At 39.4% G+C, this 13,617-nt stretch overlaps 1 protein-coding gene across 1 annotated transcript in view; it reads right to left on the minus strand.

Moving 5' to 3' along the window:
• The window catches only part of COL3A1 (collagen type III alpha 1 chain), a 50,709-nt gene that overhangs the window by 32,242 nt on the left and 4,850 nt on the right, over window positions 1-13,617 (minus strand). The window contains exon 2 of the mRNA XM_084523710.1: window positions 1,958-2,166. Coding sequence (XP_084379836.1) covers window positions 1,958-2,166 — 209 coding nt within the window. The remainder of the gene's footprint in view (window positions 1-1,957; window positions 2,167-13,617) is intronic.

Genomic DNA, 13,617 nt, shown 5'->3' on the forward strand with positions numbered 1-13,617 from the left:
ATTGTTCTTATTCATTGTTTTTTTTTTTTTTCTTTTTTTTTTTTTTTTTTCCAGTCAGTCTTTCATCTGCACATTCATGGTGCATCCATAAAGTGTGTGCATCTACCGGAGGCAAAAATCTGGTGCTAATGAAGTCAGTAGAGCTTTGCCACTTAGTATGATAGGGACAGACGTCCACTGTGAAAGTCTGTAAAGGACGAATTATTTGCATCCTTGCCTACTAAAAAGCACATTAATACATGTGATAATATAGTTAACTTTAATTTTCTTTCAGACCTGATCCCCCAATTAATTTATTTTTTCGATCAGCAACTCATCTATAGGTTACAATCTAGATTCTCAATTGGCATTTTAGAACTTTTTTTTTTTTTTTTTTTTTTTTTTTTAATTGAATTCAGCTGCTACTGATAGCAAAGGATATTCAGCTGAAACGACCTTGGATTTTTCAAGGTGGTGGTTTCCTGTCCATTACTCAAGGTCAGCAGGACAGTTTCCACTGGGCTGACCAAACTCTCGCAAATTGAAGACTGAAGGAAATAGTCCACATGGCCTATGTTACAAGGTACCACAGAACTGATTAAACAGGGTTTGAACCTGCCTGGGGATTTCAGTCCTGAAATGACAACCCCTTACTCCAGGAACTGAACAGAAAGCAGCTCCAAGACTCAAGGAGAGAGGAAGCTGTGCTTGAATCTCCATCATGCTTGTATAGACCACTCATTTGTGCAGCTACAAACTGTTCAGTGAAGCAGCTCAGGCAATTCTGAAAGCTGTATAAGTGCACTAGAATAATGGAACCAACACTAGGATACACATTTGTATGCAACTTTTCACGTTTAAACAGAAACATTATTTATAAAGCTGTAATCGTACATCTTCTGCCTTCCTCTTCTGTCTACACATCTCTTTTCAGCCTTTTATTTTTCTCTTACACACAGTCTCCCCTCTCTTCCATACACAAACACAAAGATCACTCTATAGGGATCTGTATTTCTTATTCATAATGGAAGTTGGGATATTGAGTTACTGACAGATCATTCATTAGAATTCTTTTAATACAACCCAACCTTTGAAGCAATGAAAATCTCAGGAGTCTGTCCCATTTAAATGCCTGGTTAAGAACTGTCAACGTGCCTGTGGAAATCAATATACTTCAACTTTTTTTTTTTTTTTTTTTAAGATCTCAGGGATCTTGAACAAGGATGAAATGTTCAGATGACCTTCGAGTATTTCTACAATGCAGATTTCAGTATAGCTAGCTCAAGGACTGAGGCAGTTTAGGTAGATTTGGCATGCACTAACAATATTTTTTTTTCATGAGGTTAAGTTGATGCAACTGCTTTAGCTAATACTACTTACTTTCCTTTACAGTGCAGTAAGTCACACAATAACTCTGCAATAATAAATTTACTATACAAAGATACAGAATTGAGATGATAAGAAATGCAAGCTCACAGCATGCTGTGAAAATTGTGCTAGCAATAGTTTCATGGATTTACCATGAGCATGATGTTGACAAATAAGCTGTTTGCATTATTCTTGTGTTTTGCCATAAAATGAAAAAATGAATAGCTAACCATTGCCCTCTAACCTCTTTGTTTCTATTTCTCTTTGCCTGTCGGCTATGGAAAAGTGGGTTGAAGGACTTCATGCTTTCAGATGCATGGTCCAAAGGGCTAACAAGTATTTTATCAGATCTGGTACCAATCCACTGCTGGAATACAGACATAGTGATATATTCTTAATTTTACCAAAATAAAGATAAAACTCAGTGAAAGTTCAGTATTTTTTATTTGCTTTGGCAAAATGTACCCATTCTAAGTATTTGCCTGGAGTCAAAAAGTGACATGCTTTGTATTTAAAAGAAAAGTATTTAAAACCATCTAAGAGAAAATCAGTTGAGATTGGCCTAGCTCAAGAAGAAGGTGACACCTAAGTAACTATATTGAGGACTTACTTTTGTAGGCTGTGGTGTTGTTTGTGGACAAACTGGACAGCACTCTCCAAAGGGGATCTCTGGATTGGGGCAGTCTAACTCCTGGTCGTCACAGATGATGTCATCACAGAGAACAGATCCGGAGTCACACACACAGATTTGGCACGGCTCTGGTTTCCAAACATCCCTGTCAGCATAAACCTGCCCAAGATGGGTACATCCTCCTAGGACTATGGGAAAGAAAGAAAAAAAAAGTTCAGTATTATTACAGATGTATTTTACAAATCAAAGAGGATTAACATGAAAGCTTTCAGATAATCTGTTTTGTTTTCTACTGTAATATAATTTATCTGTGTACAGTAAAAGGCTAAATGCTTCTCTTCAGACACTGGGAGGATGTTACATTAACTGCAGAGTCTGCTCTGAATCTATGAATAGACATCAATAGAAACCTCCTGGAGTTGATCCAAAGCCCAATTAAATCTGCGATAATCTTCTGTCTAGAGTAATTTCAGTGTCAGACTGAGTGTAATTAGCAATTGAATCCTCTGATGCAGATAAAAAGCAAGTGTGCCAAATCTCTCAAATGAGTGTACCATTGGCACCCAAGTGCCAACATGTGCACTTGCACATGGATGCAGAATAAGTGGTTTGTCCAGCATGAGCTCTTGCTGCTAGCATCTTGCATTAATAGAGAGCATCAAGTGTTTTCAAAATGGTTTTTGAAAGCTGACATATGCAATAGATCTAAAAGAATGTTTGCATTAATTGCCCAAATGGTTTGCCATAAATTTGTCATCTGGACTGCTCAAATGCTGTAAGTCTCTATTTTCAGAAAGTTGTTCATCTGTAATATCCATAGCTATGTGAATTCCTTCCAGCAGCTATTCCACTGATCAAATTTGTTGTAGATAATGAATTTGAGGAGAGTAATGGAAAACAGATTTGAACATTAAACTTTAGGTTTGTGTATTCTTTAAGAAACCAGATCCAGAATTCAGCCATTTAATAAAGTAATATACAAATAACACAACAAAGTTAGATAATCAACAAAGTTCCTTGTAAATTTTGTAGAAATATTAGTCTCAGACTGCAAATATAAGTGAATGCCTTCATTAATGACATAAGATTTTTTTTCCCCATGAATAATTCAAAATTTGTTTGCAAACACACAGTGATAGAGAAATAGCTGTGTACCTACACAGTCCTTAAGAGAAAAGTTAATCCTTAAGGAAAAGTTGCCTACTACACATCATTCTTCAAAAAGAAAAACAAAAATATACCAAAACATGTAATTTAGAGTTCTGACATTAAAATTACTGCTGGCTCTGGACTGAAAACTCTGAATACCATCAAATTGTTGTAATGGTCCTAATTATGTAGTACAAGACTGAGTCCAAATCTATACTGCAGCTTATTACTGTTGGTTATGCAGCCCTATTTTCTTTTCTCCCATGTAGTATCTTTCACCTCTGTTAATTCTCTTTTCCACTACCACATTGGCACATTGGCCTAATTTTCTGTTTATATTCTTTCCTTTTCTTTCTGTCTTTTTTGGTCATGTTCTTTCTCTTCTCATGCTTCTTTTCTTTCTTTCCCCCCCCATTTTCTCTGCTCAGGTCTATCTTTCTCATAATACATAACTTTACTTTCCATCTTCCCTTCAACCTCTTGTCTTAGAACTGAACAGTCTACTTACTTTTCTGCCCTGCACTCAACTGAAATGAGTTTTTCAGACCCTGCATCTCCTTGTCACTATTGACCTGACTTTTCCCTCCGTGTCACCCATGAAGTTCATGTCATCATACTCATACTTTAACTGGGCTCAAACAGGAGGACAATGGGGAAGCCCACCAGGACCTCCTGACTGAGAGATGGTGAAGAATGTCTTATTTCCAGGACATAGGGTCACAGCATCAGGTGCTGCTTCAGAGGACGACATTTAACAGCCACTATATCTGATAAGGAGTGTAATATTTATTTCAGAGTAGGATCCAGACATCCATCATTAGTCTCTCAGGCTAGATTTAGTTTCTAAATAGTTGCTCGGTTTCCCAGCTCTCATCCTGCATAATCACGTCAGTGTCTCAGGTAAATAAACTGATTTTCTGCTTGATTAATAGCTGACTGTCTCTCTAAGAAACATTTTCCTCCTCGAAGAAACCAATAATTCACTGTGTTGAAAACAAACAAATAAAAAAACCACCAAACTTGACAAGACAAATTAGAAATGCTTCCCAATAAACAAGAAGGCTGAAAAGTACTTTACAAAACAAGAAAACAAGAGCAGCATTACAAATGAAATCTTTTTTTTTTCTTTCTTTTTTTTTTTTTTTTGTATGTGTGTGTGTGTGATCTAATGACTCATAAAAAAAAAAAAAACAAACCAACCAACCAATCAACCTGAATTAGAAGTGCCAGAAGCTGAATAGCTCAGTGTATGAGTGAGTGGCTCACTGTATACAAGAAGACCCAGAAGGCATTATATTGCATGCAGTAGAATAAATTCAAAGCTACTAGGAAGACTAGAGCTTGCTGTCCATAAAAAAGTAGGTAGATGGACGTGCTCCTGAAAGCATGGCTGGGCACGAATCTGCTCTACAGCAATGTACTCAGCATCACCTCAACTTACACACTTTCCACCTCCACAGGGTAAAATGTCCTTCTCATTTACAAACATCATGAGCAAGGGAAGAGACCAGTTTTGTTTAGCTTAGGGCAAAACACAGTTTTGCATAGAATTATTAAATAAAAATGCCATTACTCAGATCTAGAAGAATGTAATCCTGTTATTATGTGTACATGTAATGTACACTTAAATGACTCAAGTACAGGAAAAAAAAAAAGAAAGAAAGCAGATTTCTGTTCTTACAAGGTTGCCATTCAGTTTTTCTGCAGTAGATGGCATCATTTAACAGGAAGAAAGAAGAAATAAAGCTTGAAACCATCTGGATGTAATGACATTCATATTTGCTTCTAACTTTCTGGACATTATTAAATGAATTAAGAAATAAGCTAGGAGAGTTGCAATGAAAATCGTTGTGGCCTTTGGCAGAATGAAAGTATTAAACAGATTTCCAAAGGAAACTTGCATCTGGGAAGACTTAGTCCATTCAAGACACCCCCTCTGTGCTCAGATGTAGATCCATGTGTCAGCATGTTATGACATAATGCATTTTGCATTGCTCATAAACATTAAATGTTAGCTCTGAAATGCTTTGGAAAGCTGATTTGTGCTAAAGCACTGGCAAGCAACATATAGGAAGCATAAGGCCATAAAAAAGCTGACTTGCCTGCTCCTAGACTTGTGGTAAAACAGTCGCATACTTGCCTTAACCAGCTTTTCTGATGGATTCCTGAACATATATATTAGCCAAGATTTAAAAAATATATTAGAAATGAATAGTGTTGGCCTAAGGCAATGCAAAATCTTATTCTGCTCCTGAAAGCCCTGAATGCAGCAGCTCTGGAAAGCTTTGTTTCTCTGACAATTATTGTGATGGCTTGTTGGGAGCTGTGTCAATCTATGATAAATTTTAAAAGTCATTAATTTTATAGAGTATCTGAAAGCCTGAATAACTTGGCTTTTATGCCTTTTACTGAGCATTCACATTTTAAAATATTTCTGCATTTTGCTGTGAGTGGTATTTCTCTGGGCAAGCCTAAAAAAAGGAGGAGAAAAAAATGGTAACAGTCTTTGTGATATGCTGGTTCTGAGTTATTTACCATTTTATGAGCAGATTATCAGTTGTATATGGAAGCAGGCAACTCAGGCAGAGCTGAAAGGAAAATCATCATTCTGTCTTGAAGGAGAGTGAACATTAAGAGTGGAACATTAAGGAGCCCAGATAGGTAGAGGAGGAAGCAAATACGGTCATTTTAGGCCTGGAGGATGACAGATGTCATACATTACATAAGCATTGACACAGGGAAATCTGTTAGCAAGTGCTATGACCTGAGAAGCTGACCTGCTTTCTACTCGCGTTTGGCTTTGTACCTGTGGAAGTGCTGTGATCATGACTTGACCACATTTATGCGGCAAACAGAAAAAAATCTCCTAACAGTGTCCTCCAAAAACACAGGCTTTTCCACTTTGGACGAAGCAGATGACCAGCTATTGCGTTAGTGGCAAACTCGCAGAGCCCAAATGCCAGCAGAGCTGAGGAGCTTTGGTCTCTACGAATCTGGTGACCACCACCACCACCAGTCAGGCAAAAGTTTTGCATTTATTTACCTTGGATCTAGTCAAGCCTAATGGGCTGAAATGAAAGAGTCCTTACCCTTAAATTTGACTGGATCCAAAGCCTGCTGGAGACAGGGAGGGACTTTTAATTGTACAAAGCTTATGCTTTCTTATGCTGACCTGGTTTGGGTTATTTGCTTTACTGTATGACTACTTCAGAAAGTATCTTTGCATTTCTTCTAGGCTAAATGCATCTATTTATTGTATATTCCAGCAAGACTTTATATGTTATTCATCAAGAGGCCAATTTACAAGGACAAAGTTCATTTTCAGTGGAAATGCCCTGTTCTCCCCTATGCTGAAGGAGCCCGAGGAATCCATCCCAGCTCCTGAAGCAACCCTGCTTTCCATTTACTGAGCAGAAAATTAATGCCAGTGTCTACCTCAAAGCAAGTGGTTTGGCCTTGCTGTCTGGTATTAAGGTGGTGTTTATAACAAAATCAAACATGCTCATTCCATGGTGTGATCACTAATGGAAACAAATGGACTCTCCTCATCAACTAATCGGCTTGCTGAGCCAGACAGGCCTGCTCTGCCCATGTGGACTCCAGCAAGGTAAGTGCTGAGTACTCGAAAAGCTTGAAGTAGTTCAGGCAGAAATATAAGAAAAACAGTAGGTTAATTACATGTTTTTTAAACTGCTGAGCCTGCAGACTTTTTCTCATCTGGAATTGTCCTAAAACAGCTGGTGAATTTTGTACTGCCTGTGTGGGTGAATGGAAGCCTCATGGATGAAACCTCCATTGACAAAACACCAACTGCAGCCTGTGAAAAATCAGAGAGGTGTCGTCTTAAAAATTCTTTACTTCTCCATTGCCTGCAGGAGAAAGAGCTGTTACTGGGTGCAATAGGATGGGAGTGCAACTGAATGGTTCCCAGATTTCCAAAGTTTCACAGCAGATAAGAATTTTAAACTGAAAGCAAAGCTTCTAGGGATGATCATCTGCCAAAAAAGCTGGCATTTGGACAGTGCCACTACTCCACTCCCAGCCCTTTTCCTCTTTATTCAGCTGCAGAGCAAGGAAGAGAAAGCAGCATAAAATAATGCTGGTAAACCATAATGCTGTACTTTTACGTCAGAGGTGTTGAAGAAAGGAAACTCTCTCTGTTTCACTGGCGATGTATAGAGAAGGCTGGATTCTCAAGCAAAGGTCCATTATGCCATGTAGCCAGACTGTCCCTGCTCTGAGACCCACCTAGTCTGTCACATAACAAAACAGGGGAAAAACAAACAAACAAACAAACAGGCCTGCACATGTACAAAAAAGTATTTGTGTTTTAAGCAAATCACTGCTTGTGTCCGTCATTCTTTGTAAGCTCCAAATGCTGCAACCTTTCTGTGGCATTTAGAAATTTGTGAAACACTTGGCAAACAATATCCTTATGGGCATAATATGTGACCAAGTAAAACTCAAAATGCCTTTATTTTCCTCACAGGTTATAGCTCTTTCCTAATATTTCAGAGTTTGATTGATGTTAAGGGCTCCAACTTTTCTCCCTTATCTTCTGAAGGCTGCTGCTCTTCTTGAAGGTGATGTGATCTGAAGGGACTGGGACCGTCACAGTGCCCTGTGTTCAACATTTATGTTTCTCTATTCGGTCTCACGTGGTGACATCCTTGAATGATGTTCTCCATGCAACTGCTAAAGGTCACCCTGCCACGGACGCCTTGCTTTGAAACAGACACAAGCAACATCCCATCAGGGACACTGTTGCTCAACAGTCCCAATGCCTTCAGCTGCAGGATGGCAGGGAGGACAATGGCAGAACAGATTTCTTGTTTCAAAGCTCTTAACAGGAAAACAAATTGGTTTAGTTTGTGTTGTTCAGTCAATAATTTTCTTTCTTAAGGTTGTCCTGAGAATCGTTTCTTTCCTGTTTCTGGATCGGTAAGAGTTGTTTTGGGAAAACCACTCAATAGCCACAAGAAACAATTCTGTTGTTAGCTATTTCTTGACAACTTCATGGCCTACATGCATGGTTTTTTTTTGTTGTTGTTGTTGTTGTTTTTTGTAACAGAGAAATATATTCCTGAATGACCATTTGTATTGGGATGCTATTCTTGGATTTCCTTTCCAAAGTCAACTCAACCAATTACATTTTAACCTGTATTTTAAGTAGAGGTAGACTTGTTTTGCTATAATCTGCAATATGTATCATTCATTCCTGATCAAGGGTAATCAGCATCTGATCAGAAACTCCCTTGATTTTACTGGGCTTTTACCGAGCATTTTGACAAGATGAACTGTTTGCTTTAGAGGACGGCACGCAGCAAGTAAAAATTTCATCTTAATTCAGTGCAGTCAGAGTCTTTGGGAGGGCCATTGCATAATTTCTCAGTCATTCTTACCATTACTGGTAAAACTCCTATGAGGTTTTTCCATCCTCTCTGTTCTTATATTAAAATGTTTTTTGCACATCACCTTTTGTGCCATTTGGTGTCACTCTAAAAATAAGCAGCAGGCTGCAGTCAGTTTACCTGTGGACATTCAGTTGCAGTGCTGGTATAAATTCTCACTGCTCTGCAGTAATTTGTTTTGATGTGCTCCTTGTCTTTAGAGCGAAGGATGCCAAATGGCACAAAGACCCATGTCTAAGTCTGCAATCAGATGGAAGCTCACATAAATTCAAGGTCTGATGTGAATTTATGGATTTATTGGTTTCTTTAAACATGCATCCTGCCCACTCTTTGGGCAGTCAATGAATGCTTGTATGGTCAGAGTTCAAGTGTCAAGCTAATCTCAATTTAATCTCATCAAAAATTGGCCTAGCATTTTTCTAAAAGAGAGCAATAGCTTCATGTTCAATACTACTAGGATTAAGTAAGTGGAAAAAATTACCAAAATCCACCATTCTATCAGAGAGATAAAAATCACCCAAGGTGAAGGTGTATCTCCAAGACACAAGACATTCTCTTCTGCATTTCTGTTTTTGACCAGGATCAAAGATCGTTTATAATGCTGAAGGATTCTTTGCACCATTCTTGCCATAGGCCTGCTCTGGGAAGAATAAAGAAAATCTGGGAAAGTTATTGTGTATGAGCAAGTTGTCCAGGCTGTGCAACCAGGTTTTCCTTTTCGTTGCCTAAGTTTGCAATTAAAACAACTTTTTTTTTTTTTTTTTTTTTCCAGATAATTAAAGTTTTAAGCTGCCCATGATCTTCTCTTCCCCCTTAGCTCAGTGAGAGGGCTAATGACTTTATGCAATGCCATTTCTCTGCTTTTCCTTGGAAGAGACCAGCTTGATTCAATACTTCTCTCCTGAGACTGGAACAGATGGGAAATGTTATAGTACAGTGTATTACATATGGTAATAACATTTATATTTTCAGATAGTTTGGGCAAAGTCAGCCCTCTTATAGCTCTGTGGCCGTAGTGGATTTGCATCAGAGATGAGTAAAACAGCAGGGGGTCAAATTCTACACTCACATAACTCCCTGTACAGTTTTATTGATTTCCCTGTAATTTCAGAATTTGGAAGTAAATGAAGGCTTTGGTTCTTGTATTTCATATTCCAGTGATGGATTAAAGAACTCTGGCATATAGTCCACAGACAAGAATCATGTCTTTGACAATAAATTAAAAGTATTTGCAATTCACAAGGTCAGGGGAAAAACAAAATGCAGCAGGCATTTCTGAATGCCTAGAACATCATTAGCCTAGTTTCATCTGCAAAAGGATTTGTATTCATTCACTCCTCATTCCAATTTGTACCAATTCACCTCACAGCCATTCTGGACAGTTTGCTGGATACAGATGGCAGTATTTGATTCTCATAGAGGACATTAATTGGCTATTTGTACACTGAGCACGATGTTCTTATTGTCAACTTGCTAAGGCTACTACAGCCAGTATTGCAAGGGTTTTCTCAGGGTACTGAAGACACTTCCAACTTCACCGCCTATTTTCTAAAGGCCTAAGCATCTTCCAAACTAGAGCCCTTGTCAGGTGAAGGCCACACTTTAGGCATAGCAAAGCACCTGCAAGGCCAGAGCTGACTTTTGTTCTTACAGGAGTTGAGCAGTATCGCTTACTACGGTGCCTGCCTGGCCCCTCGCACACATCCTGCTCGCCCAGCCCCACGCAGCCGCAGTGCCAGCTGGCATGGAGCGAGGAGAGGCAGCTCCCCAGAGCAGAGGAGGGCTGTAACATCCTGAGCAGACACAGCCAGATGCACCAGTTAATCTGTTGGAGTCCTTAAAAGGTATGAGTGAAAGAGCTTAAGCCAGAGGAAACCTGATAAATGAAGAGGCTCTGTCCTCTTTTTTTTTTTTTTCCTCCTTTTCACTGAAAGAAGTTTATGCCACTATTTCTCCTTGCAGCTACTCTAGCAGCAAAAGAATTGGTTGGATTTAATCTCCTCTTTTTTTTTTTTTTTTTTTTTCTATTTTTTTCCCTCCATATTTATGCTATTCTGTCTATGCAAAAAAAAAAAAAAAAAAAAAAAAAAAAAAAAGTGCTCTAATGAGAGGACCACCCTGCCAACTGCAAAGCCACCAACAGGCTCAGAACATTACACAAAAAAATCTTGCAACTATCTGAGCAGATTTCAATTACTCTTTTCAAAGATTTGCAATTCCCACCACACAGCCTATTGTTTGCTTTCACTAGAACATTCCTCTCTTAAACAACTGGCACAGAATGACTACTGCTCTGCAGGGAAACGAGCTAGCAACATACAGCAGATTTAAAGCCAAGCCCAGAAAAAAATATAAATTTTTAAAAGAGCCTCTCGTGAACGCAGAAGTGTTTTCCAAGATAATATGAAGGCTATTTTCACTGCTTATAACTGAAGAAAAACATGGGGGATGAAATTCATTCTCCTTTGATGCTCAGTGTGGCTATTATCCTGAACATCAAAGGAATAATGAGTGATGCTGCCCATATTTTCCATTAGCTGTATCCAAGCGAGCAATTGTTTCTCTCGTGTCTGTTTGAAAAAGGAGCTGCAACTTTGCTCTTGCTTCTTTTCCTAAAAGAAAATGGAGAGAAGGAAAAGAGAGAGAAAAAGAAGCAGAAGCAGAAAGGGGATGGGAAAGAAGAGAGGGAAAATAGAGGTTTACAGCAGATGGCCTGCTGATGCCTGGGCACTGGGCATGAATTTCAGTGGGAAATAATTATGTCCAGAAATTTTCCAAGAACTGCCAGTGTTGAATTGCTGTGGGAAGTAGTTTCCAGACACAGATCATCCTTTGATATCTACTGCTGCAACCATGCTTGGGTTGTTCCTGGGTTCCACTGCCCTTCGCAGTGCTGAGGCTGGGACTAACACAGACCCTGAAGCCACCATAGCAGCCCACAGAAGTTTTCCACATGGAAGCAGACCTTTGGCTGTCCTGGCAGAAGAGCAGAGTTGCCTGTGCCACCCTGTGGGGTGGGATGCACGTTAACTGAGAGAGAAAAGCAGCAGCAGACAGGGATTGGTCTCCTTTGGCTATGGATAGCTTTGTGTTCCTCTGGCTTATGCTGCAGGCCATTCTTGTACAAAGTCAGCTAGTCTTAAATTTACAAATGTCACCCCCCTTTAACTGTTAGAGAAGCCCTGGGCTTCCAAAATAACACAACACATTCAACTTTAAACCATGCATCTTCTAGTTATCTTCACGTTCTTCCTGTTCAATGTCCTGTGCATGCTTTCTCTTCCCTGACAGCCATCTCTTCATGGACTATTTGTGTGATTCCAAGAAAGAGAAAACTGTGCAGACATTGTTAAATGAGGTACCGCTTCCATTCTCATCCTGATAGTTCATGTTTAAATGAAGGGGTTGACGTAAATGAGGGAAAATGGAAGCACTCTTAGTTAATCTGAAAGGAATCTCTTCTGCTGTCCTTTCACTAAACAAAGCCAGAAGTCCCAGAGTTGAAGTTTATCCAAACTAAAGCCAACAAACGATTGTTGTTGGAGGGGGTTATATCATGTTTTCCATTGTAATTTTGACAAGAAGCAGGCAGAGACTTCAACTTTGCACACTCAGAGATGAGGATATTGGGTCTGAAGTGGAAATAAATAAATAGCGGTTGGAACTAGGGCAGCTTTTCTCAAGCAAAATGGGGAGAACCTTTGCTATGCACTACAAGATGGGAAAGAGAAATGGTTGTCTAAAAGTATAAATGTGATGTACAATGTTCTGTGCCTTTGTGTAAAAGATGTATTGGTTATTGCCAGCAATGGAACTCATTCCTCCTTGCACCCTTCTGGCATTCAAGACAGAATAAGCACACCTCTCTATTATACTTACAGAAGAGACTTTCTGACTCCTGTAAGGTGTTACAAATACTCTATTTTTTAATGTCTGTGAATATCAGTCCAGTAGCCACAACCAGGAGTAAAGTAAGGGTTAATCTTTGAAGCTATTATGCAGCGTCAAGCAATGTGAGAAATATTAATGACACTGTCCCAACAGTTATGCATGGGACTCTTATTTGCCTGAAATGCAAAGTGTCTGGACTGGGCTAAATGGAGAAGGCTCGGAAAATTCTGTGGGGATTCCTTCTAGATTTTGCAGGCACAAAGCACCTCTTGTCAGAGAAACCACAGAGAGGACAGAAAGCAAAGCTTCACAACCCCTGTGCATCAAAAGATTCAATGGAAGAAAGAAACTCCATACAGGAGTAGCCATCCCACAACAGTTACTAAGCCAGAGCACTGTCTGTTAACAGATTGGTCCTGGGAGAGAACTGCAGTGAGTCACCATGCAGTCTGTAACTGAGAGAACATCACCATGAGCAGCATGGCCCCAGACAATCTTCTCTCTGGGACCGGTCCCTTGGGTCCCTGCCTGTCTGGAGATGAGTAGCATGTGGAGGGCTGGGGCTGGAGCACACTCTTCTGCACCCATCTACACCTCCCTCAACAGCCTCTTCCAGAGGAACAGGGACACAATAGCTCTCTTTGTGCATTACCCCTGAAGAAGGAATCACATCCATGCCCAGATCTCCATGTGCACAAGACTTCATGGATGTATTGAAGGAGGGACAAGTTGGTAAAGTATTGTAGCAGCTACTTCAAGGTAAAACGATGACACTAAAATAACTTCCTTTTTGTTCCACCTTGGGTTAAAGGTTATTTACCTGACTGCCAAAAATCAAACCCAGAAAGTCTTAAACTGTAAGCGTACAGGTAGGTGATAGGTACTGAACCCTAAGCCACTTTAAGGTTGTACAAGTACAATTTATCAAGCTACCTCAGGTTTTTGTGTTGAATTAGAAAGGATTTTATTCTGTCCTTTTCAAGTTTGAGCTTTAGTTTCTGGGCATTGCCAACAATTGAATTGAATTTTGTTCTATCACATCCAATTTCTGCGGTGAACTGGGAATCTAATCTAGTTACTTCAAACCCAACAATGTATAACAACATGTATTTCCTATTACCAATAGCTTTCCTTTTCTCAGCTGAGATCTTTTGCCTTGTTGCTTAAGCATGACTAAAGCATAACACA

This window comes from Aythya ferina, assembly GCF_964211825.1.
Source record: "Aythya ferina genome assembly, chromosome: 6".
Lineage (NCBI taxonomy): Eukaryota > Metazoa > Chordata > Aves > Anseriformes > Anatidae > Aythya > Aythya ferina.